This window comes from Pelodiscus sinensis, chromosome 23 (genome assembly GCF_052426305.1).
Source record: "Pelodiscus sinensis isolate ZL-2025 chromosome 23, ASM5242630v1, whole genome shotgun sequence".
Taxonomy (NCBI): Eukaryota; Metazoa; Chordata; order Testudines; family Trionychidae; genus Pelodiscus; species Pelodiscus sinensis.
In genome coordinates this window covers 2,935,656-2,961,141 of record NC_143074.1, presented here as the reverse complement: position 1 = coordinate 2,961,141, position 25,486 = coordinate 2,935,656, and the positions used below count along the sequence as shown (strand labels likewise).

At 59.4% G+C, this 25,486-nt stretch overlaps 1 protein-coding gene across 8 annotated transcripts in view; it reads left to right on the top strand.

Moving 5' to 3' along the window:
- The window catches only part of GRIN1 (glutamate ionotropic receptor NMDA type subunit 1), a 66,229-nt gene that overhangs the window by 24,933 nt on the left and 15,810 nt on the right, over positions 1 to 25,486 (top strand). For 6 of the 8 annotated variants that reach the window (XR_016347763.1, XR_012897173.2, XM_075905397.2 and 3 more), the window contains exons 4-15: positions 3,417 to 3,479; positions 4,204 to 4,304; positions 9,458 to 9,579; positions 14,554 to 14,728; positions 16,977 to 17,121; positions 17,207 to 17,290; positions 18,119 to 18,254; positions 19,156 to 19,283; positions 19,461 to 19,625; positions 22,361 to 22,479; positions 23,273 to 23,385; positions 24,459 to 24,607. Coding sequence is in view for 6 of the 8 variants with exons in the window: in XM_075905397.2 (XP_075761512.1) it covers positions 3,417 to 3,479; positions 4,204 to 4,304; positions 9,458 to 9,579; positions 14,554 to 14,728; positions 16,977 to 17,121; positions 17,207 to 17,290; positions 18,119 to 18,254; positions 19,156 to 19,283; positions 19,461 to 19,625; positions 22,361 to 22,479; positions 23,273 to 23,385; positions 24,459 to 24,607 (1,500 nt within the window). In the remaining 2 variants the exon portion in view is untranslated. The remainder of the gene's footprint in view (positions 1 to 3,416; positions 3,480 to 4,203; positions 4,305 to 9,457; positions 9,580 to 14,553; positions 14,729 to 16,976; positions 17,122 to 17,206; positions 17,291 to 18,118; positions 18,255 to 19,155; positions 19,284 to 19,460; positions 19,626 to 22,360; positions 22,480 to 23,272; positions 23,386 to 24,458; positions 24,608 to 25,486) is intronic. The other 2 variants (XM_075905403.2, XM_075905398.2) reach the window with 1 other exon arrangement.

The following is a 25,486-nucleotide window of genomic DNA, read 5'->3' as shown; positions in this document are numbered from 1 at the left end:
GACACGTCTGGGTTCCAAGGGAAATGGTGACTCATATCACGGGAATGTCATTTCCAGAGGGAGGCCAGGTCCTGCCCCTGGGGTGGGTTGCAGAGGGGCCCCATCCTGCACTCCCCTGCAGTGATGGTATCTGTTCCTTGGGGACACCCTCCTGCTATCCCCCCAGCAGGCATGCGTGAGAGCGTTCCGAAAAGGGCAACAGCAATAATGTGCTTGGGACGGCTGCCATAGGATGAGAGTTTAATAAAATTGGGACTTTTCAGCTTAGAAAAAAGGAGACTAAGGGGGGATAGGATAGAGGTCTGTAAAATCATGGCTGATGTGGAGAAGTAAATAAGGAAAAGTTATTTATGCTTTCCCATAACACAAGAACTAGGGGTCACCAAATGAAATGACTAGGCAGCAGGGTTAAAACAAACAAAAGGAAGTTTTTCTTCATGCAGCGCACAGTCAACCTGTGGAACTCCTCGCCAGAGGATGTGGTGAAGGCCAGGACTTTAAGAGAGTTTAAAAGAAATTAGATAAATTGATGGAGGAAAGGTCCATCAATGGGTGTTAGCCAGAAGGGTAGGAATAGTATCCCAGAAGCTGGGAATGGGCGACAGGGGAGGGATCATGTCATGATTCCCTGTTCTGTTCACTCCCTCTGGGGCACCTGGTGCTGGCCACTGTGGGCAGACAGGGCCCTGGGCGAGGTGGATCTTTGCTCTGACCCAGTCTGGCCGTTGCCATGTTCTTATGTTCATGGCCCTCCCCCGCGATGCGCTGCTTTGCCTCCTTTCTGGCCCTGCTGAATCACCCGCCCCAGCCGGGATGGGCTGGTAAAGGAGCCGGGCCGTGATCTGGGTCACACCCACCACAGCGCGACAGCCCATGAAATCCCAGATTCAAAAACAAAAATCCCAGACGCCGAGCAACGTGCCGGACAAAGCAAGAACTCGCAGCGCCCATGAGGTTGTGCGCCCACGTCAAGCCTGCAGGCCTGGGACTGAGTCTTTAGGTCCCGTCTTATCTAGCACGAAAGGTCCAGATAGAACCACTCCCCTCTCTCCAGCCTTTGGTCCAGTCCACTTCCGGGACATCAGCACAAGGTCTCTCCACCTGGAAACCAGAAGGCCGAGGAAACCAGGGACCTGCTGCCTGAGCGAGGGGACCACCCAGTCTGGGAGGGAGAGAACGGTTCACGTCTCCTGCCACCAGGCCCGGCTTTGCGCTGTGTGTCTCCTGGGGTGATGGTGAGACGTGGCAAAGAGGCACCAGACAGTCCTACCTTGGCCATCGGGAGACGGAGCCTGCCATGAAGACAAAACTGGGCTCGGGGTGTGACGTAGTGGGGGTACCTGGCTGGTTTCTATGCTGCTGGCTCTGGGGTAACCCCCACTGGCTGCCGTGGGTACCACGACCCAGCAAAACAGGACGAGTCACTATGCAAACTAGTATGGCCAGACACCCCCCATGGAGAGGAACAAAGGAAGGTGGAATGCTGCCCTGGCAGGGAAGAAGGAGCTGGGGAGGGGGGCTGGGACTCCCCTATCTCAAGGGGGGCACTGAGGCCTCTTAGCCCCAGTTCCTGTAACCAGATTACATCTGTGCTGCGCTGTGCTGGAGGAACAATAAACAACCTCCATTCTACTGGCTGGTGTCAGAAGTGGGATACACTGCACCCCGTGGATGAAGCTCCCAGCGGCAAGCGACAAGGCGCCGTAGAAGCAAGAGCCCTGGAGCCAAGCGTGCTGGAAGCAGAGCGAAGCGGTTCCGGGGAATCGTGGGGCGCTGCAGCACTAGACTGGTGAGTCTGCACCAAGGGGACCAGCGGGCCGATGGCCTACGCCCGACTCTTGAAGGCAGAGCTGGTGGGGCTGTGCAGGAGACGGGGGACCCCCAACGCGCCGTCACACGGGGTACAGTCTGTTTTCTCAGATTCCTTTGTACCCCAGACACAGGCACGTTGTAACGTTCCAGATTCTTAGGGAAATCAACCCCCTGCCAGATTTATCTGGAGGTGGGTTCAAGGAGGAGAAAGACAGAGGAAGGGTCCCCCCCTTTCACCGTCCAGCACCCTGCGAGCATAGCGCAGGCAGGAGAACTAGCAACGACTCCTTAAGAGAAGCATCCACCAGAGCCCGGAGGGGGCGATCAAGGCTGCGTGAAGATCAAGCCCAGAGACGAACGCGACGGCGCTTGTCAGGGATGCCTTGGGGAGAAATGTGCCCCAGGGCCCCTTTCGAGTAGGCGCACGGCGGAGCCCCATCGGGGATTTCGTTCGACAAAACGTGGAACACAGGGTTGAACCCCCCGGCCTGAGCCGTTTGGAACTGGGGGGGGGGGTGGCTGAATGCCGTCTCTGGCTTTCGTGCACATCTGCCTGGATCCTGCATGTCCGAGCCGTCCGGAGGGGTAGGGGGGGAGCGCGTGAGCCCTGGCGTGACAAGTTGCTGCAGGGTCAGGGCCGCTGATCCCCGGAGCAACTGGGAGGAGGCCAGCCCAGAGGGAATCCCGCCCCGCTACAGCTGGCTCCTCTGAGTCCCAACCTTCTGGGACTAGCAACAGAACATTGCTCAATGCGCGAAGGGGAGGGGAGAACTCGTCTATCCAAGGTCCGGGCCAGGGCTTTTATCCACCGTGCCTGCCACGGCTGCTGGGAGGGCTCCCCAGACGGAGGGCCTGCCCGGTGCACCGAGGCTGTAGCAATCCACAGAGCAAAGGGGACCGTTTTCTCCTCTCTCTGTACCGGGCCAGGGCAGGTGCCCAATCTGTAGCTGGATCGCCGGGGCGTGCTCTGGTGACCTGCCCTCCCGCCTGGCCCCATGCAGCAGGGAAAGGCCGGCCTGTCCTGACCACCATGGCTTGCACATCCTCACACGTTGCTCCGGCACCGACTGTAGCTACGTGGAGGAGAGTCTGGCTCCCTGCAGCAGGGCCCCTACAAGCGTTTCCCTTTCAACTCTGGCTCAGGGGGAAAATGACCGTCATCAGATAATCATCATCATCCTAATAATACAGCAATAATAAAGTTACTCATCCTAAGACTGTGCATTTTTCTAGCGCTTTTCCATATAAAACGTTTTGTCCTTCCACCGTAATTCGATGGAATTACAATAGCTCAAGTCCTTATAGACACGTAACTTGTCTCTGAATTTAAGGGACCCATTTCATGCTGAAAAAAAAATCCTTACTCCTACATGGCAACATACAACTGCATCGCACCCATCATGCCATTCAGGCGTGTTTCAATAAATGTGGCCCGGCAGGCTCCTCTGTTAGGAAGGGTGTTTGCAAGCTCCAGCGTTATAGAGACCCTTTAGCAAACAGTGGAGGAGGAGGTGGATGTTGGATTGCTTTACTACACGTCATTTTCAACTGTTTATAATATTCTTCTGTGTCTACATATTTTCTCTGTGCACATTATTCATCAGAGTAAAAAAAGGAACTATGAAAACCTCGACCAACTTTCCTATGACAACAAGCGAGGACCCAAGGTATATATGCATGGACATGCACGCCGCCCACCAATCTAACTAGCCAATGACAAATAGCCACAGCCACCAAAAAAAGAAAAAAAAAGAAAAGAAAGAAAAAAAAAAGATCCATGACTATGTTTCTTGGTAGCACGTTTTTATGTTGACATAGTTTTGGTTTGAACTTGAGAATGGAAATCTAGCCAACTGACCCCGAAGGATTTCTTTTTGAGACATGCATGTGAACCAGTAATTAACTTGCAAGTTTTTCTTTTTGAAAGCTGAACCGACCCCCTTTCCTCCCCAAAGGAAATGGTCCCTTGGTGTAAGCTGTTCACTTGTCCTCCTAAAGGTTACCCCCGTGCGATATTTTTTTATTTCCCATGTTTTTGAAAAACAACACTCGTTTGAGTTTTCAATTGCATTGCAAAAGCCTTTTTCTCTCTCCTGTACAATGCACGCCTCTTTTTGGGTCTTGACTGACTTCAGTTTGCATGCACAGTGCAAAAAACCCCCCTAAAAGCAAGCAAACAAAAAAAAAAACCTTAAAACAGAAAAGAAAGAAAGAAAAGCAAAGAAAGAAAAGAAAAGAAAAAAGAAAAAGAAAAAAAACCTAGTTAACCTACCATATCTAGCAGAGCTGTATCAGTTTAATGAATTCTCTTGAACCTTTTCTAGATAGAATGGCTCTCACCAGCAAGCGTTAGGCTGCTGCACTAACCAGCTTTGCTCACACTAATCACAGGCTGAGAAAGTTCTTCAGTTTGATCCGGGCACCAAAAACTTGACGTCCCTGCTGCTTGAAGCGAAGGAGCTGGAGGCTCGAGTTATCATCCTCTCTGCCAGGTAAGGAGCGGCCCGGCGGATCGGTCCTTCTGGCTTCTGCTCCCGCCCGCTCTGGGGAAGCGGAGTGACCCAGCTGGGAGCGGGCGGCAGGGCAGAGCAGGCAGCTGCATCACTCCAGCTCCCGCTGCCGCGGCAAATGTAGAGCAGGGTGTGTGTGACCCTTATACAGGACGGCTCTGTGACACGCCCATCGCTGTGCCCGACACCAGGGCCGGATTAAGGGGGGGGCTAGCCAGGCAGCTGCCCGGGGCGCCAACCTATGGGGGGCGCCTGACTGAAGTGGTGAGGGGCGCCATGCTCCCGGGGCGGGTCCGCGCATGCGCCGTGCACCTGGGGTCGGGTCTGCGCATGCGCCGTGCACCTGGGGTCGGGTCTGCGCATGCGCCATGCACCAGGGGCAGTTCCGCGCACGCGCCGTGTGCCCGGGGTTGGGTCTGCGCATGCGCCATGCGCCGGGGGGCGGTTCTGCACATGCGCCGTGCGCCGGGGGGCGGTTCTGCGCATGCGCCGTGCACCGGGGGCGGTTCTGCGCATGCGCCGTGCACCGGGGCGGTTCCGCGCATGTGCCATGCGCTAGGGGTGGTTCTGCGCATGCGCCATGTGCCCGGGGTCGGGTCTGCGCATACGCCGTGCACCAGGGACAGTTCCGCGCATGTGCCGTGTGCCAGGGGCGGTTCTGCGCATGTGCCATGTGCCCGGGGTCGGGTCTGCGCATGTGCCATGCGCTAGGGGTGGTTCCGCGCATGCGCCGTGTGCCAGGGGCGGTTCTGCGCATGCGCCGTGTGCCCGGGGTCGGGTCTGCGCATGTGCCATGCGCTAGGGGTGGTTCCGCGCATGCGCCGTGTGCCAGGGGTGGTTCTGCGCATGTGCCGTGTGCCAGGGGTGGTTCTGCGCATGCGCCGTGTGCCAGGGGCGGTTCTGCGCATGTGCCGTGTGCCAGGGGTGGTTCTGCGCATGCGCCGTGTGCCAGGGGTGGTTCTGCGCATGCGCCGTGTGCCCGGGGTCGGGTCTGCGCATGTGCCATGCGCTAGGGGCGGTTCTGCGCATGCGCCATGTGCCCGGGGTCGGGTCTGCGCATGTGCCATGCGCTAGGGGTGGTTCCGCGCATGCGCCGTGTGCCAGGGGCGGTTCTGCGCATGCGCCGTGTGCCCGGGGTCGGGTCTGCGCATGTGCCATGCGCTAGGGGTGGTTCCGCGCATGCGCCGTGTGCCAGGGGCGGTTCTGCGCATGCGCCATGTGCCCGGGGTCGGGTCTGCGCATGTGCCATGCGCTAGGGGTGGTTCCGCGCATGCGCCGTGTGCCAGGGGTGGTTCTGCGCATGCGCCGTGTGCCAGGGGTGGTTCTGCGCATGCGCCGTGTGCCAGGGGTGGTTCTGCGCATGCGCCGTGTGCCAGGGGCGGTTCTGCGCATGTGCCGTGTGCCAGGGGTGGTTCTGCGCATGCGCCGTGTGCCAGGGGCGGTTCTGCGCATGTGCCGTGTGCCAGGGGTGGTTCTGCGCATGCGCCGTGTGCCAGGGGTGGTTCTGCGCATGCGCCGTGTGCCAGGGGTGGTTCTGCGCATGCGCCGTGTGCCAGGGGCGGTTCTGCGCATGTGCCGTGTGCCAGGGGTGGTTCTGCGCATGCGCCGTGTGCCAGGGGCGGTTCTGCGCATGTGCCGTGTGCCAGGGGTGGTTCTGCGCATGCGCCGTGTGCCAGGGGTGGTTCTGCGCATGCGCCGTGTGCCAGGGGTGGTTCTGCGCATGCGCCGTGTGCCCGGGGTCGGGTCTGCGCATGCGCCGTGTGCCCGGGGTCGGGTCTGCGCATGCGCCGTGTGCCAGGGGCGGTTCTGCGCATGCGCCGTGTGCCCGGGGTCGGGTCTGCGCATGTGCCGTGTGCCCGGGGTCGGGTCTGCGCATGCGCCGTGTGCCAGGGGCGGTTCTGCGCATGTGCCATGCGCTAGGGGTGGTTCTGCGCATGCGCCGTGTGCCCGGGGTCGGGTCTGCGCATACGCCGTGCGCCAGGGACGGTTCCGCGCATGCGCCGTGTGCCCGGGGTCGGGTCTGCGCATACGCCGGGCGCCAGGGGCGGTTCCGCGCATGCGCCGTGTGCCCGGGGTCGGGTCCGCGCATACGCCGGGCGCCAGGGGCGGTTCCGCGCATGCACCGTGTGCCCAGGGTCAGGGCCACGCACGCACCGCGCGCCCGCTGCCCAGAGCACAAGTATGGCTCGGTCCGGCACTGCCCGACACACACAGGTTGTGAGCCTGTTAACCCACTGCGTGGGCAGCTGCTGCTTTAGCATGGGCAGCTGGTGTAGCCCTGGCTGAGGAAGGCAAGCCCCAGCCCCGCCCCTTCTGCCCGAGGCCCCGCCCCTTCAACAACCTTCCCCGCCCCCTGGAGCCAAACCCCACCCAAAACCAGCCCAGTCCTTCCTGGCCACCTGCAGGCCCGGGAAGCTGGGCTGCCGCGCCCCCAGCCCTCCCCTGGCAGCCCGGGGAGCGTAGGCCGTTTTGGGAAGGCACTTCCCTTGCCTACATTACCCGCCGCCCCGCTTTGAGCTCTGGCGTGAGCCGTCTCAGCTGCCCCTTACTCGGAGACTCGCCAGGTGGAGAGCTCAGGCAGCAGGCCAAGCTAGGGCCACAGACCTGGGAGACCACAGGCCTCTGAGTCTGGGGTTAGGACCAGATGGATTATGGGAGGAACGCTGATGAGCCACCGGGTCTCCCTTCAGCTGTTCTCTCCTTTTCCTTCTCCCTTCTCTACAGCAGCCAGGTCCTGGAGCAATGGGTACTCGCATGGCCACTGCCCATTGCTGGATTCCTTCTCTGTTAGAACGGGGGAGAAAAGAAAAGCCAGGAACTCTCCCCCTGAAGCCAGCAGGAGGCGCATTGGCCCCCGGGCCAGCCTCCCGGCTGTCTGGACTCTCATCCCATGTGCAGCGTAGCCCTGTGACTTTCTCCCCTCTGCCCCTGAAGCTTCCCTTCGGCACAGCTCTCTCCAGGCCCCGCCAGCCTTGCCGGCCTGGCACGTAGTGCGACCTTCGCTCCTGGCTGCTCAGGGCCGGGCTTGTCCATGGCACCCCCTTGGTGAGGTGCGGCTGATGGGCCTGCGAGCGGTGGAGGGCGGGGCGCTGTCCGCAGGGACACAGGATGGGAACAGAGGAGAAAATTGGGGTCGTGTGTCCAGCTGTGGACACAGCATTTCAGGAAAGGTGGAGACATTGGAGAGGGTCCGGAGAAGAGCAGCAGAAATGGTGGAAGGTCTAGAATATGGGTTCCCAAACTGGGGGGGGTGCCCCTCTGGGGGGGCGTGAAGAAATTCCGGGGGGGGGGAGGTGCGAGGCGACCCAGCCCCACACACCCCGTCAATCTCACCCCAAGTTTTGCTGCTATTTTTGGGGGGGGGGCGTGAGGGTTTCTCAACAATCAAAAGGGGGGGCGTGAAGCCAAAAAGTTTGGGAACCACTGGTCTAGAAGACAGGGCCTGTGAGGGGAGGCTGAGAGAACTGGGCTTGTTTAGTTTGGAAAAGAGAAGGCTGAGGGGACGTGATGGCGCTTTTCAAGTATCTAAAAGGGTGTCACAAGGAGGAGGGAGAAAACTTGTTCCCCTTGGCCTCTGAGGGCAGGACAAGCAGCAATGGCCTGAAACTGAAGCAAGGGAGGTTTAGGTTGGACATTAGGAAAAACTTCCTGCCTGTCAGGGGGGTGAAACCCTGGAATAAATTGCCTGGGGGGGTTGTGGAATCCCCATCACTGGAGAGATTGAAGAGCAGGCTGGACACACGCCTGCCAGGGATGGTCTAGATGGAGCTGGGTCCTGCCGTGCGGGCAGGGGACTGGACTTGCTGACCTCTCGGGTCCCTTCCGGTGCTAGGGGTCTGTGGTTCTAAGCAAAGACGGGACGAGGCTCCTCTGTGGTAACCTGTGCTTGAACCTGCCATGGGCATCAATCCCCAGGACTCAGTGGAGCCAAGGGCTCCCGCTACGGACACTTCTCAAGCTCAGGAAGCCGCCCAGCCTGACTCCCCCTCTCCTCCCCCCTCGGAGACGGGGAAATGGACAGAGAGGTCCAGGCAACATGTCTGGCCTCCATGGCTTTGGGGAAACTGAGTCCAGAACGAGTGACGCCTGGGGATGAGCCCAGCTTGTCAGCCAATCACCATTGCTTGCGGCTAGGATGACCCCCTCCCTCTGCGCCTGGCTTTGCAGGCGGTGCAGTGGGGTGCAGGCAGGGTGGGCCTCGGAGGGAAACCCCTGCCCTGTCCGGGGGGGATGGGCGATGGAGCTGGGTCCTGTGTCAAAGGCCAGGAAATTCCCCCTCTCCCCAGACAGACCCTAGTCCCGGCTGGGCTCCTTCCTGCTGTGATGGAGCCAGGCAGAGTGAAAGGGGAGCGAAAAGCCACTCAGCACCCCCATGCCGAGCCAGAGTCAGACCCAGGGAGGCCCCGGGCACACTTGGGTAGCCTGGCTCGTTCCTGCTTCCGCCAAACAGGCGCCACGTGGCGCCCTGCCACGCCCGCTGGGAAACCCGAAGGCCGTTGTCTCTGGAGAGGGAGGGGCTGGGGGCACCTGCTGGCTTTCTCGGTTTCTTTATCAGTTGTAGAAACCAGGTTGTTTCTGCCGGGAGAGTCCATCTTCTTGGGCTAGTCACCCCCCACGTGCCCGGGGCATTTCCAGACCCGGGGGAGGGTCAGGGATATCCCGACAGATCTCCAAGCCCTCTCCCCCTCTGCCTGCCCCCACTGGGCGCGCGCTCATGCCCCCGGGGCTGGCTGTGACACACCGGTGTTTGGGGGGAGACTCAGGGCCGGCTCCAGCCATTCCTGCGCCCCGGGCAGCGGGCGCGTGACGCATGTGCGGCTCCGCCCCCGGGCACACGGTGCCCCTTTCAGCTGCCATCGGGCATCCCCCATAGGTTGGCGCCCTGGGCAGCTGCCCAGCTAGCCCCCCTCTTAATCCGGCCCTGGAGAGACTCCCCAGGTGCCGCCAACCTTCTGCCTTTCTCCTCTGGAAATGGCGCTCGGGAGCCCCAGCCCCGCGTGAGAGGAAAGGGGGCAGGGAATTCTCTCTGCCCCAGCCTGCTGGCTCTGAATCAGAGCAGGGGAAGGGAGGCTGCTAGGACCCCCGGCGACCAAGACAGAGGCTCATCCCCTGCATTCTCTTGTGTCTCTCTCCAGCGAGGACGATGCAGCCACCGTGTACAGGTCGGCGGCCATGCTGAATATGACGGGCTCGGGATACGTGTGGCTGGTGGGGGAGAGAGAGATCTCTGGCAATGCCCTGCGATATGCTCCTGACGGTATTTACTCCCACGGCTCTCTGCGAGTGTTTTGCCATGGGGGCCGTGCAGCGGGCTGCTGGCCCCTAGCTGGGACTCCTAGGCGCGATGGTCATATGGCCGCTAGGAAGGCAGTTCCAGCCGCCCCACACCGGCTGCGCTTTGCTCGGAGGGTGTCTGGGCTGCCCCAGGCCAGGCTGAGAGAGGACACAGCTTGTTGTCCAGGATGTTCCCCCCGATGCAACCCCCAAACCGCGCAGGCCCAAAGAAGCAGCAGCAGAACACACAGGTACGTTGTCAATCCACATAGGTATGAACCACGAGCCAGGGAGGGCAGCGACCGTGGGAACAAAGCTCCGTCATGATCCCCCCAACAGAGGGGCAGCCGCCGGCACTGAGTAGCCGTGCACGCCCCGTGCTAGGCAGGCGCACGCGTGCACACTCGCTGACTTCACCTGCTGCTCACCTTAAAGCACCGTTGTGGTGCACCGGCCCCAGCTGGTCACATGAGATCCTACGCAGCAAGGGCATCCTCTTCCTTGTGGGTCACCCCTCAGTAGGCAGCCTGTCTCGCTGGCTAGCTATGCGTTCTCCCAGGGGTACCACGCTCCCCACACTTTGGACCCTGAAGCTCACAAGATCTTGCCACAAGGACGGAAAGCACATCCAGGCCCTCCCCTGACATGCCCTCCCCCTCCAGAACAGACCACACAGAGCCTGGCATGGCCACGCTTGCTGAAACGGGCACGTTTCTGCCACACATCAGTTGGCTCTGAGGATGGCGGTGGCATGGGAGGAGGTGGAATCTCCATCCCTACAAGGTATTTAAGTCTCGGCTTGACCAAGCCCTGGCTGGGCTGATTGAGTTGGGTTGGTCCTGCCTTGGGCAGGGCGCTGGACTCAGTGACTCCTGAGGTCTCTCCCAGCTCTATGATTCTATGGGGTGAACCGTCGTCAGCAGCATAGACAACTTGGTCCTCCTAGTTTGGCTGAAGAGCCAACAGAAAAGGGTTTCTCCAGTGCTGTCACGAGAGGTACCCCCAAGATAAGTAAAGCCCATCGTGCAATGTAATGCTCTTCCCCCAGCATGTGAAATACGTGCTTTCCCCGATTCCCATGCAGCCTTCACTCTCTTGTTCCCTTGGGCATGGTACAGAGCAGAGGTATAAAGTACTTGTACCAGTCCTCATTGGAAAGACCTCCAATACAAGAGGCGTCCCACTGCCTGGGAAAAGGCCATCTGGGAGGCCAAATGGAGTGAATACAGTAGGTAGGTAAGAAACGAGCTTCTCTGAGACGCCTTGTGAAATTGTGCCTGCAGTGGAGCAAAGTCATAGTCGATAACGGTAAACCAGGCACAGCCATGCAGTGCAACTGAAGGGCCGCTAATATCCACTGAAATATTCTGCCGTGGTCTGTCTGCAGCCACTGGTTTTAAAGGTGCCAGAAGAAACAGTTCTCTGCGTGTCCCTCCGTGTCCTTGTGCAGCCCTGACCGCCAGGCATAACTCCGCAGACGTTCCTTCCTCTTTAGTGACTCCCAAATCTCCTTCATGCACCGCATGCGGGATGCTCGTCGCAACACTGCTGGGATGCTCGCCCAGGCATCCCGGTATTAGATATCCAATAGCACCTTTCCAGCAGGAGCTCAGAATGAGCGTTGTGGACTGTCAACACGTCTTTGGCAAGGACTGGCTCTGCCCAACCTCCTTGCACAGCTCGGCACCTTTATCCGGCACATCCTTCAGTCAAAAGCCTATGGCGCACGCTGCCGTTTCTGCCAAACCAGCAGAATTTCTCCAGAGAGGATTGGCAAGTATGTTACATCTTCCTTTGATATGCACCAGACCCAAGTCAAACCTGAAGAACCCACCAACGCAGCCTCATGGGCAGCAGATCAATGGCCTTATAACAGAGGCTTGGAATAGGCAAATGATCAGTTTCAAAGGTGAAATGTCTTCTAAGTGACCTTTGAAGCAAGTCATAGCAAAACCGATCGCCAGGAACTCTAGCTCCGCCTCGGAATACTTTGTTTCTGCTGGGTGAGAGCAGGGATTGCAAGCAGAACCGGTCCTCCTTCCCAGAGCTGAGCTATGTCCAAACACTGGCTAAATGCATCACTTTCACTTCCGTGGTTCAAAATAAGCACAGGATTGGATCTGACACAGAGCTTGATGCAGGGTTTCCAATCCAGGATGAAGTTTAATAAAGACAAATGCAAAATGCTCCACTTAGGAAGGAACAATCAGTTTCACACACACAGAATGGAAAGCGACTGTCTAGGAAGGAGTACGGCAGAAAGGGATCTAGGGGTTATAGTGGACCACAAGCTGAATATGAGTCAGCAGTGTGATGCTGTTGCAAAAAAAGCAAACGTGATTCTGGGATGCATTAACAGGTGTGTTGTGAGCAAGACACGAGACGTCATTCTTCCTCTCTACTCTGCACTAGTTAGACCTCGGTTGGAGTATTGTGTCTAGTTCTGGGCACCACATTTCAAGAAGGATGTGGAGAAATTGGAGAGGGTCCAGAGAAGAGCAACAAGAACGATTAAAGGTCTAGAGAACATGACCTATGAGGGAAGGCTGAAAGAACTGGGTTTGTTTAGAAAAGAGAAGATTGAAGTTTGAGGGGGGACATGAGAGCCGTTTTCAGGTATCTAAAAGGGTGTCATAAGGAGGAGGGAGAAAACTTGTTCATCTTGGCCTCTGGGGATAGAACAAGCAGCAATGGGCTTAAACTGCAGCAAGGGAAGTTTAGGTTGGACATTAGGAAAAAGTTCCTAACTGTGGGTGCGTCATTCCACGAGGAGTAGCAGTAGTTCGAATTAGGATCTTAAATTCAAACTACCTACTCCGTGCCGGGAGTAGCCGCGGGCACGGGGTTCGGACTAAGGGAAATTTAAAAATGGCGGTGCCCGGGAACATGCAAATGAAGCCCAGGATATTTAAATCCCGGGCTTCATTTGAAACTCCGCTTGCCCTCATTACCCTACCTAGCTCGAACTAACGAGCTAGTGTAGACGTACCCTGTCAGGGTGGTCAAACACTGGAATATATTGCCCAGGGAGGTCGTGGAATCCCCATCTCTGGAGATATTTCAGAGTAGGTTAGATAAATGTCTATCGGGGATGGTCTAGACAGTATTTGGTCCTGCCGTGAGGGCAGGGGACTGGACTCGATGACCTCTCGAGGTCCCTTCCAGTCCTAGTGTTCTATGATTCTTTAGTCCGAACCAGCTGTCCCTGGCCCTGGGTTAAATCCTGTCACACAAAAGCGCAGCCACCTATGTAACAAGCTAGTCCAAGGAATAAGCTCAGCTGCTCCGATCAGCAGGTAATAGTGACAAAGTGACACCTGGTGGCCGTTCAGGTGTTGCATTCACACCGTGGGCTGGCAGAGAATGCCCAGGAACTTCTACCGCATTTTTTGCAAAATTGCATTTGGCCGTCTTCAATTTTTTGTGAGCTAGTTGGGGTTGGGTTAGTGGCTGGTCCAGAAGAGCATTATGCTCAGGAAAGGTTTTAGCAAAGATGAGAATGTCCTCCAAATAGCAACATGTTATGAAAGAGCTGAGAGAGAGAGAGCGAGAGAGAGAGAGAGAGAGACCATTCTCTGAAATGCTTCTGGAGCAGAGACTAAGCCAAAGGGGAACCATGTTGCAAAACATGCTATTGCTGGGAATGCCTGCAAAATGTCCCTAAAACATCCAAAAGCCTGTTTCTCTGTGAAAAAGACAAGAGGGGTGGGACTGAAAGGGAGTCCCAGGCAGGACTCAGGACAAAAGTATGTTCCTTCTCAAAGGTCATGTATGATGTTGCAAATATGCAAGTAATTGTAGGGCCTGATCTCGGCTGCTTCTGCCAGCTTCCCCCCCACCCGATGGCAGGAGGGGAATCGCAGCTGCTGTTAGAGCAGCTCTTAGTCCTTCTGTGCAGCCCAAGGGGTACAAAGAGTGTGCCAATGAGACCAGGGCTATAGTCCATGCACCACTGACCTCCTGGTTCACCGAAACTAACAAGCAGCCTGCCTGGTCCGAGAGGCACACTCGGAGCACGGAGAGTGAAAGATCTGTGTTTTCGGCTGGTCTTGCACGAGAAAAGTCTGTTTCTCCTGGCTTGTTCTCAGTTTGGTCTGGTCGCCCTTCTCCCTCGTGCCCAGACATCACCTGCCCAGGCGTGCGCAAGGAGATCCAGGACCAGGCAGAGAAGCTGTCTCAGAACCAGAACTTCTCCATTCCACTGCTGCACTTGATCCCTTTCCCTCCCCTCCCTGTGGGTATGGTTCAGGATCCCAGGAGGAATCAAGGGAGCGGAGGGTTTCCGAGACCTTGTGGGGGAAAGCCAGCCTTTTCATAGGCCCCACCCTTTCCCAAACTGGGATTGGCCAAAGCAAGTGCCTATCACTTCTGATTGCACCCTGAGAGCACGTTGCAATAGCAGCAGCCCAGTATTTGCCGGAGGGGACTCAGCGAAACAGGCCCTGAGGAGCATTCGTGGGGGTTAGTGTTGCTTTGCACTGCAGCACTGAGTTCCAACAGTCATCGCTCACCAAGCTCCCTTCTCTGGCTGCTTCCAGGGGAACACGAACTGCTGTAGCAGACAGCTCTCCTGGATTCACTCCCCCCTTGCCCAGAGCAAGCACCCCGGCCCCGCTGCGGCCACCCTGGCCTCTTAAACACCCATCTGACGTCTAGTGCTGGGGCTTCCTCATACACTGCCCCCCCCCTTGGGCCACCTGTGGCTGCCTGAGTTCCCAGCGTGCTCCGCAGAACACCTAGCAGAATAGCAAAGAGCCCTCCCTGGCCCCAGCCTGAGTCTCATCCCGGCTCCCTCAGCACCAAGGCTGTAGGGAGTGAGTCTCCCATGGCCCAGAGTTTGTTGGCCACGTGGTGGAACCCTGCTAACAAAAGGACTCCAGAGCTGGTGAGACGGACCTGTGGGGGGGCACGTCCGCCTGGAGGTCTCTGACTTGGGCCCTGTCTCTGTTCGCTGCAGGGGTGATCGGTTTGCAGCTCATTAACGGGAAGAACGAGTCAGCTCACATCAGCGACGCGGTCGCAGTGGTCGCTCAGGCAGTGCACGACTTATTCGAGAAGGAGAATATCACGGACCCCCCGAGAGGCTGCGTTGGGAACACCAACATCTGGAAGACGGGCCCTCTTTTCAAGAGGTATGTGGGCTCCTGCATTGTCCCTCCCCCTCTGCACCAGTATTTACCACCAAACGTGACTTTGGTAGCATCTGGATTTATGAGTTCCCCAAATGTTTGAAGAGGCAGTATGAACTAGTGGTTGGAGCACAGGATTTGGTGTCAGCCTCCCTGAGTTCTGATGCTAATTCTGCTGGTGAATTAATCCACTGATGAGAGAGGGAGGCAAGGAGATCTGAATTGCTATTCAGACCATGTCTTCACTAAATGGAAGATCGATGCTGTCGGGATTGATCTTCCGGAGTTTGATTTAGAGAGTCTAGTTAAGACACAGTAAATCAAACTCAGAGGGCACCTTCCCTCCTCAGCACAAATGTTCCCATCAGCCTCCCGCTGTAGAGATGGCAGGGAAACTCGAAACAAGGTACGTTGACTCCAGCTATGTAATTAACGTAGCTGGAGTTGTGTGTCTTGATTCAATGTTCCCTTTTAGTGTAGACCTGGCCTCAATATTTTAAATACAACTACATGATTATGCCACTCAGAATGGAAAGTAAATCTGGAAAGAATAATTAAGAGCAACAACCATCACTGCAGGAAACTGGGGAGAGGGGGCCATGGGTATAACCACTTTCAGTCTTATCATCTCTTTTCAGATGCTAATTTTCCAGGGAATTGACTTTCCCTTGGGTATCTATGAATCCCTGAGCACAGAGTCTATTAATCTGGGACTCATAGGGAATGAAAAAATACAAACCGGAATCTTGTTCACAATAGAAGAAAATGCCAGCAACGTAGTTATATTTGTGTTGGTCTACAGCACAACAGCACGTCAGCTTGAAACGTCACACAGGAATAAATCCAGCTGGGGGTCGCAAAGAGGGCTGGGGGAATGGCTTTTGTTTTCAAAAGGTGTGAGTTTTAGAAAATTGGGCACTACGCAGGCAAAGTAGATCTGGTCATGGGATCGGCAGCTTTACACCTAGCAGGCTAATTGCTCTGATCGGGTGTGGGGGTGATCTGTGGAGTTGGGGGTGCCTGGGAGAGCTATAGGCTGGATTTGGTCTGACCGGGAGTAGGGGTGCTCTTTGGAGTTGGGGGTGCCTGGGAGAGCTATAGGCTGGATTTGGTCTGACCGGGAGTAGGGGTGCTCTTTGGAGTTGGGGTGCCTGGGAGAGCTATAGGCTGGATTTGGTCTGACCGGGAGTAGGGGTGCGCTTTGGAGTTGGGGGTGCCTGAGAGAGCTGCAGGCTGGGTTTGATCTGACCGGGAGTAGGGGTGCGCTTTGGAGTTGGGGGTGCCTGAGAGAGCTGCAGGCTGGGTTTGGTCTGACCGGGAGTAGGGGTGCGCTTTGGAGTTGGGGGTGCCTGAGAGAGCTGCAGGCTGGGTTTGATCTGACCGGGAGTAGGGGTGCGCTTTGGAGTTGGGGGTGCCTGAGAGAGCTGCAGGCTGGGTTTGGTCTGACCGGGAGTAGGGGTGCGCTTTGGAGTTGGGGTGCCTGGGAGAGCTATAGGCTGGATTTGGTCTGACCGGGAGTAGGGGTGCGCTTTGGAGTTGGGGGTGCCTGAGAGAGCTGCAGGCTGGGTTTGATCTGACCGGGAGTAGGGGTGCGCTTTGGAGTTGGGGGTGCCTGAGAGAGCTGCAGGCTGGGTTTGGTCTGACCGGGAGTAGGGGTGCGCTTTGGAGTTGGGGTGCCTGGGAGAGCTATAGGCTGGATTTGGTCTGACCAGGAGTAGGGGTGCGCTTTGGAGTTGGGGGTGCCTGAGAGAGCTGCAGGCTGGAGGGATCTGGTCTGACCGGGGTTAGGGAGAGCTGCTGAGGAGAGCTGCAGGCTGGGAATCTGAACTGCGGGGCTGAGTTGCAGATCTCACGCTTGCTTGGGAAAAGGCAGGCGTACGTAGCCTCACTCGCTTGCTATTCTTTCGGCGCCCAGCGTCCCAGACCAGCTCCCGTGGTCTGGCTCATTGGGATCTGGGTCTGCCCCAAAGGTCAGGGCTTAGAGTGACACTGGCTGGACTCCATGTCCCACCCGCTTTGAACCCTTCAGGGCCGTTCCTGGGCTGGTTGCAAGCTGCCGGGGCCTAGCTCGTCTAGGGAAACCAGACCCACAGCGTTTATCTCACTGACTAACGGAACGTCTGCTCCCCGGGCTACCGACCCTCTTCCCCAGAGAGCAGGGCGGCTTCTTACCACCCTGCTGCCCTGGGTTCTGGGAGCAGAGAACACGAAGAAACTTGTCCTGGCACCTAACCATGGGTCTTCTTTGTAGAGTGTTGATGTCCTGCAAGTACATGGAGGGGGTGACCGGGAGACTGGAGTTCAATGAAGACGGGGACAGGAAATACGCGAATTACAGCATCATGAACCTGCAGAACCGGAAACTGGTGCAAGTTGGGGTTTTCAATGGCAGCCACGTACGTATGGCCCTGCGGGAGAGCCGGAGACGGAGGTGTGGGCCCGGCCCCAGGCATCTAAAGTCTCTCTCGATGACTCTCGCAGGTCCTGCCCAATGACCGGAAGATCATCTGGCCGGGAGGAGAGACAGAGAAACCTGCGGGCTATCAGATGTCAACCAAATTGAAGGTACCAGCAAACGGCCTGTTCGTGGTGCTCCAGCAGCACCGTGGGGCTGCACCGCGGGAGTGCCCTGGGTTCCTGGCACTGCCCAGCCCCCGGCCATCAATGCAGGCCCAGACGCGCTCAGGGTCACGTTGTCAGTGGGTCCCTGCGCAGGGCTGTCCGGCACAGTCCCTAGGGCATAGCTCCAGGGGAGGTGTTTTAGCTGGAGCTGGTGTGACCAAGGCGGCAGGAGACCGGGCTGCTCCTTCTGGCTCTCCCACTGGATGGTTGAGTGGCCCTAGATAAGCTCCTTTGCTAGTCACTCTGCACCCTGGCTGGATGCCCCCGGCCCTGCTCCTCCACGGCCCTCGCAGGCTAAAGGGGCCTTGGGCTGGCTGTGGAGGGCAGCGAGTGCAGCCTCCTCTGAGCACGGCTCACCAGGCAGTTGCTCACAGAACCCCCCTGGAAGGCAGCCCCCCCCTCCAAAAAGCGATGCCTCCCCGTACCAGGCCACGCTCACTTCTGTGCTGCTGCTGGCGGCGGTGCTGCCTTCTGAGCTGGGTGCCCATCCAGCAGCCATTGTTCTCTGGCACCCAGCTCTGCCACCAGGTTTCACGGTGGAGACCAGATGTCACAGTCCGTGCTGTGGCTTTCGCGGCTGTGAATTCGGTAGGGCCTGTTCACTGGTGATGGGCACGGCGGGATCCTTGCCACAAAGGAGAGACTCCGGCCAGTCGAGGCAGTTTGTGTTTGACTGGAGCCGGCGTGTATCCCTCCTCCCCCTCAGGGAATGGGAAGGCCCTCGGCAGAGGCCGAGACTGAGGCAAACGGTCCTTTCCGCTTCCTCCCCAGATTGTGACAATCCACCAGGAGCCCTTCGTGTACGTGAAGCCGACCCAAGCCGACGGGACGTGTAAGGAAGAAATTACCATCAACGGAGACCCTGTGAAGAAAGTCTTTTGCACCGGGCCCAACGAGACCATTCCAGGTAACGGTGCGTCTGGGGAATGAAAACGCAGCCGCAACTCATCCAAAAAACGGAGGGAGCCTAGTTCAGGGAGCAGCTCCCTGGCAAATATGTGAGCACCAGGCCCCCTTTCAACCCTTCTCCAGCCTTCGCGTCTTCTTCACTCCCTGTGGGTGCTGGGAATCTCAGTGGTCGCTGCTCAGAACCTGGTAGCCCCCTCATAGCTCTCTCCTCTCTCTGCATTTCTCTCCTCTTCTCCGTTCTCCCTCTCTCCGCCTCGTCGCAAGCCTCTTTCTTTCCCCCACTCACTGGCCCCTTCCTCTCTTCTCCCCTTACTTTTGTCTCTTCCCCCATACTATGGTCAAACAGCCTTGACAGTAAACTCCACGGTGGGAGGCGAGTCCCCCGGCAGCATCTGCTGAACTCGATATTCTCCTTCGTTTCCTACCCAACGGTGTGGAAAAGTGTTGCTGTGAGCTGTTCCACAGCCACTGCATTCCACCCCAGTGGTGGATGCATTCCTGTGGCATGGAAAATTTTTCTGGATAGACCCAAGAGGGTGTGAATCTTGTCCATTCCCTGCACACATAGTTCATGCAAAAATCAAGCCTGGGTGTTTCTTGTCTCTGAGCACGGGGCTGCAGCGCGATCTCAGTGCTGTGACTTCACCCCGTGAAACACCAGCGCTCCTGCAACAATCCCCACACAAAAGCAGTGACGTGGCACAGAGCGGCCGCTTTCCGTCTGCAGTCACTGAACTTGTGGGTTAGCTCACATGCCCGCAGCACTCTGCTGCATACCACAGGCCTCCTCCCGTCCTTCGCACGGGCTCTGCAGGCTCAGGCACCGAGGCGCTGAATCTCCGTGGTCTTTATGGTGCTACATCACCATCCCTCCTCCCTGCCCCCTCTTCCCACTGCAGGCCGCCCCACTGTGTCGCTGTGCTGCTATGGCTTCTGCATTGACCTCCTCATCCGCCTGGCCGGGGTGATGAATTTCACCTACGAGGTTCACCTGGTGGCCGATGGTAAATTTGGCACCCAGGAGCGGGTGAGTTTCGATGTGCCCTCTGCCCTGAGTTGAGAAACGTGCCTGGGCAGCTGCCGGCAGCAGCGGGGGTGGCTGTGAGGAGCCTCGGCCAAAGCCCCCCCTTTGCCCGGCGCCGGAGGAGGCGAGCCCCTTGCGGCAGCCACAGTGGGGGGCTGACCTCCACGCTGGCTCCCGCAGGTCAACAACAGCAACAAGAAGGAGTGGAACGGGATGATGGGGGAGCTCCTGAGCGGCCAGGCAGACATGATCGTGGCGCCCCTCACCATCAACAACGAGCGGGCGCAGTACATCGAATTCTCCAAGCCCTTCAAGTACCAGGGCCTCACCATCCTGGTGAAGAAGGTAAGGGGTGCAGTTGGGAGGCGGGACTTCCTCCGTCCACAGGGCATTAAGCTCTCCTGGCCCAGTGTGGGGCCCACACACCCCATCACACTTGCACGGCGGAGACAACACGCTGAGCTCACCCGGGTGGGAGGTACCACTCGCGCCGCTTCCCCGGGTCGCTCCCTACCCGATCTGGCTTTGGGGTGACCCACATGGCTTCCGGGTCCTCTGATTCCGCAGCACCAGTCTCCCCCGGAGCTTCCACCGGCTCTGGGGGCTCAGTGCCGCCTCCCACATCTCTGGCTCTCAGCGTCAGGAACTCTGACTGGGTTACCTCTGGGGCTCCTGTAGCAAGTCCTTCCTCCTTGGCATCCAGCCCAGACTGAGCTGAGCTGCTCCCTTTTATACTGCTCCCACCCCTGGAGCATGCCCAGTGCAGTTGGGAGGCGGGACTTCCTCCGTCCACAGGGCATTAAGCTTTCCTGGCCCAGTGTGGGGCCCACACACCCCATCACACTGCCTCAGGCCTCTCATCCGTCCTTCTCCATTGAAGGCCCCTCCTCCTGCCTCCCAAGATCTGCCCTGCTCTGGAGTCCAGGCCCTTTGCAATGCAGCGCCATGGGGGAGGGAGCCTTGTGCTCAGTTGTGGGGATTGGTCGGGGGTGGGGTGGGCATGAGACACTGGTGACTCCAGGGGTGGGACTGACGCCCCCTCCCTCCCACCTTTCAGCACTACCCGGAGATGTTCCCCCCCGGGCTCTCTCGGCCCCATGGGTAGAATCCGGCCCCAGCCTGCCCAGTCTGTTCCCTGCAATGGCTGGAGTGGGAGGGGCAGTATGGCTGGCCCTGTGGTTTGTTACAGGGGCGCTAAGTGACCTGGGCATGGGGGGGGGGGGTCAGTTACTGCTGCGCGATGGACGAACATCAGCACGGTGGCCTTTTAGCAGCACTAGCACCGTCGCCGGCCTCCTCAGCCCCTCCCCCCAACCTCCCTGGTGCAGCCGAGCCTCCATACCCACCATCACCCCACCGCCCGCGGGACCAGGAGCAGGGGGATCCCTAGGCCCTGCCCTCGGGTGTCTCCACCTCAGAGCTAGCCACGGCAGCGCGGGCCCAGCTCCCAAGCTCCCCCCGTCCCCGGGCCCGGCTCTCTTGTGGCGGTGCCAAGGCAAAGCAGCTTTCCTGAGCTCGATTCGAGAGCCCTCTCGTCCAAGGCTGGAGAATGGGCATGTGTGACGGCGCGTTGGGGGTTCCCCGTCTCCTGCACCCCGAAATGGCACAAACAGACTGCACCAGCCGGTGGAATAGAGGAAGTTTATTGCCTCTCCAGGATACAGCGCAGCACAGATGTAGTCTGGTCACAGAGCTGGGCTAGGATGCCTCAGGCCCCCTTGAGTTGGGGGGAGACTGGGCCCCTAAACTCCAGCTCCTCTCTCTAGGCTGTCTCCTCCATCCTCACAGACAGCCCGCAACCAACTCACTCCCTTCCAGCCCTGCCCCCCAGCCAGGGCAGCCTTCACCTCCCTTTGTTCCTCTCCATGGGGGGTGTCTGGCCACTGGTTCAACAAGTTTGGCATTACCTCTGCCTAGCGAGGTTTTCCCTGCTGGGTCTTGCTCCAGACAGCAGGGGTCACCACAGCCCAGCAAGTACCCCCACTACGTCACAGCATGTCCCCTGGTCCCTCTTTGCTGTGGGAGGGGGACCTCTCCTGGGGGCTGAATGAAAATCAAGTGTCTTTGGAGCCTCTTCTTTACAGCACTGGCTGCAGGCCCCCAACTGCAGGCACAGCGAGCGCCATGGGTCGCTCCAGCTCCACCCCAGAGAAAGTCTGTGGCTCCCCTTGCTCCAGTGAGGAGGGGCCAGAAGATCTGAGCGCCCAGCAGGGAGGGGCCAATACACTCGAGTGCCCGGCGGGGTGGGGCCAATACACCCGAGTGCCCGGCAGGGCGGGGCCAATACACCCGAGTGCCCGGCGGGGTGGGGCCAATACACCCGAGTGCCCGGCGGGGCGGGGCCAATACACCCGAGTGCCCGGCGGGGCGGGGCCAATACACCCGAGTGCCCGGCGGGGTGGGGCCAATACACCCGAATGCCCGGCGGGGTGGGGCCAATACACCCGAGTGCCCGGCAGGGCGGGGCCAATACACCCGAGTGCCCGGCGGGGTGGGGCCAATACACCTGAGTGCCTGGCGGGGCGGGGCCAATACACCCGAGTGCCCGGCTGGGAGAGGCCAATACACCCGAGTGCCCGGCTGGGAAGGGCCAATACACCCGAGTGCCCGGCAGGGCGGGGCCAATACACCCGAATGCCCAGCGGGGCAGGGCCAATACACCCGAGTGCCCGGCGGGGCGGGGCCAATACACCCGAGTGCCCGGCGGGGCGGGGCCAATACACCCAAGTGCCTGGCGGGGCAGGGCTGATACACCCGAGTGCCCAGCGGGGCGGGGCCAATACACCCGAGTGCCCGGCGGGGCGGGGCCAATACACCCAAGTGCCTGGCGGGGCAGGGCTGATACACCCGAGTGCCCAGCGGGGCGGGGCCAATACACCCAAGTGCCTGGCGGGGCAGGGCTGATACACCCGAGTGCCCAGCGGGGCGGGGCCAATACACCCAAGTGCCCAGCGGGGCGGGGCCAATACACCCGAGTGCCCGGCGGGGAGGGGCTGGGAGAGCGGGGGACCGGCAGGGATCTGGTTTCCCAGCTGACTCTTTCCAGCCAATGCGCCTGCCCTCTCCTCCCTGTGTGCTAGGAAATCCCCCGCAGCACCCTGGACTCGTTCATGCAGCCCTTCCAGAGCACGCTGTGGCTGCTGGTGGGACTCTCCGTGCACGTGGTGGCCGTGATGTTGTATCTCTTAGACCGGTTCAGGTGAGTGGCCGTTGGGGGGAGGGGCCGTTTTCCCCGAGGCTCCGGCGACTGCACTGGCCCCTGCTCACGCTGAGAGCCGTGGGGCTCTCCTGGGTCGCTCCAGACACGTGGGCACCTGACTCGGCATGACACCGGGGTGACCCGAGCTCCCAGCCCTACAGGGGAGGTAGCGGGGGCTCTGGATATGCCAGAGCCAGTGGCCGCTGGAATTGGCTTCCCTCCTTTCCCGAGAGGCCCAGGGTCCCGCCCTCTGTGCTGTGACGCCCCCCTCCCACGAAGCCCCGTTGCTGCGGGGGCCGCGCGCCCGTTCCCGTGAGGGGGGCTGAGTTCGTTCACGCCTTGCAGTGGCTGATGGGCTGGGAGCCGGGGGGGGGGGGGGAGGGGTTAGCATTTTCCCTTCATGGGCCCAGAGACTGGAGCTGGGGCAGCACGAGGGGCTAAACCTGCCCAGCGCAGACGTGCCCCCCCCGGCTCCGGGAGACACTGTAGGGGGCAGGGGGCTGTAGGACTGGGACAGGGCCCACCCGGAGGGAACACCCAGGCAGTGGCTCACCAGTGGAGGGGAATGGGAAGAGCTACCAGCACAGACAAGTCCTGGGAGGTGGGAGGTGGGTGTGCAGTGCTGGGGAAGGGGCGTGAGGTCCATGGGGCGTGGCCATGTGTGGCTGGAGATTCCGAAGGGCGTGGGCCCGGGGTGGGGGGCTGGGGAGCAGCATGGGCACAGGACATGCCGGGCAGCCCGGGTGCGCCGGGGCCGGGGCGTGGCAGCAATGCGGTTGGCCGTGTCTTGCAGCCCGTTCGGCCGGTTCAAAGTGAACAGCGAGGAGGAGGAGGAAGACGCGCTGACCCTCTCCTCGGCCATGTGGTTCTCCTGGGGAGTGCTGCTGAACTCTGGCATCGGGGAAGGTGAGAGCTGCTGGAGGGCAGGCCCGCAATGCAGGGCGCCGCTCCGGGCCCGTCTCGCTCGGAGCCCCGCGACTCGAGATGGCGTGATGACGGGAGGATGCTGCAGGGTTCCCTGCTGGGGCACCTGGCACTGGCCACTGTGGGCAGACAGGACTGGATGGACCCAGCCTGGCCACTCGGAGGGTCGTTGCATTCTGGCCTAACCTGTCTGCCCCTCCTCCAACACCGTGCTGGGGAGCGGCCGTGGCCACGGGTGGGAGGACACAGCACTTGTGCCACGCCAGGGAACTGGCTCGCTGCTGACTCAGGAGGATGAGTGCCCCGGCTGACACCACGTCCCCTCTGCGTATAGCACCCACTCAAGCTCTGGGCTGCCCCGCTTGGCCACGAATTCTCTGCTGCAGCTCACCTCCTGAGGAAGGACCCACCGACCCAGCCAGGCAAATGGTTTCTCTGCCACGTGAGCTGGGAAACGGTTCCACCAGGTCCCTGACCCTCAGTAGCTGCTCCCCATTGTGGCGAGAGCTGCCCGAGCCTTTTCCGGGTTGGGCAATGGGGCGGGTGGGTCTAGTATCAGCGTCCGGGCTGCCGGGAGCCCGGCTCTCCCTCCATCCTGCCAGAAGGAGCTCCAGCGAGCCACCGTCTTGGCACCAGGGCCCAGCCTTCCCCCTGCCAGGGGATCCAGCCTGGCGCCCCCACGGCCCCGCTCCTTAGAGAGAGACGCTGTGGTGGGGCAGGCAAAGTCTGGCCCCGGGGTCTCCCCAGCAGCTCTAGCCTGGAGCAGATGTTTCCAAGCAATGACTCTGGTAAGTCTGGCTGAGCTGACGGCTCTGAAAGCGCCATACGGGGGAGCAAGCAGCCCCCAGAGCCAGTGTCCTCCCTTGGTGCCTGGAGCCAGCCCTGGGACTCCCGTCATGCCCCGGGGCTGGGAGCCCCAGTGGGGTTCGTTCTCCAGCCCGGGGGATGAGATCCTGGGGCCCGTCCTGGGGCCTGTCTGCTCGGGGCAGCCCCTCCTGGCTGGGACACGCGGCGCCGCAGCTCGGTGCCTACCGCCGCCTCCTTTTCTCCCACAGGGGCTCCCCGGAGTTTCTCGGCCCGCATCCTGGGCATGGTGTGGGCCGGCTTTGCCATGATCATCGTGGCTTCCTACACTGCCAACCTGGCTGCCTTCCTGGTGCTGGACAGACCCGAGGAGAGAATCACCGGCATCAACGACCCCAGGGTAAGGGGGTGTTCGGGAAGGGCTTGGGGGTGTCTCGTGTCACCCAGGCAGGAAATGCTGAGGCAGAGGATGGGCCGATGTGCATCTTGGGGCCGGGCAGCAGGGCCTGTCGCTGGCTCACTGGGTGCTCAAGCCATGGGTCTGTCTAGACTGCATCCCTCTGTCGGCAGAAGGATGCAGATTAGGCAGGTCGACATTGCAAATGAGGCAGGGATTTCAATATCCCACGCCTAATTTGCATAAAAATGGCCGCCGTGTTTTGCCGACTCAGCACTTTGTCGGCAGAAAGCGGCCATCTAGAGGGGATCTGTCGAGAAAGAAAGCCTTTTTCCACAGCTCCATTATGGCTCCTGCAAGGAGGTTTACAGAATCGGTGGGAAAAGGCTTTCTTTCTCGACAGATCCCCTCTAGACGGCCACTTTTTGCTGACAAAGTGCTGAGTCGACAAAACGTGGCGGCCATTTTTATGCAAATTAGGCGTGGGATATTTAAATCCCTGCCTCATTTGCAATGTTGACCTGCCTAATCTGCATCCTTCTGCCGACAGAGGGATGCAGTCTAGACATACCCCATGAGTCCTTAGGGCCCCACACAGGTGCTTAGGAAACGGTCCCCGTGGGTCCCTCCCAGCTCAGGTATCCCGCCTCCCCAGAGCAAGCGGGAGGCCCAGGTGAGCCTGCTGGCTCATCCCACCTGAGACATGAGGCCTGTCTCCCTGCCCATCTCCCGGTCCTGCTGTTCTCCAGCGGGAGAGAAAGCAGGTGCCCAGGGGAAGGGAGACCCGCAGGCGAGGGCAGGAGCGGGGAAGGGTAAGAGCCGACACCATCCCAACCCCCACATGAGGAGCTCACGAGGGATCGGAATCAGTGACGGGGGAGG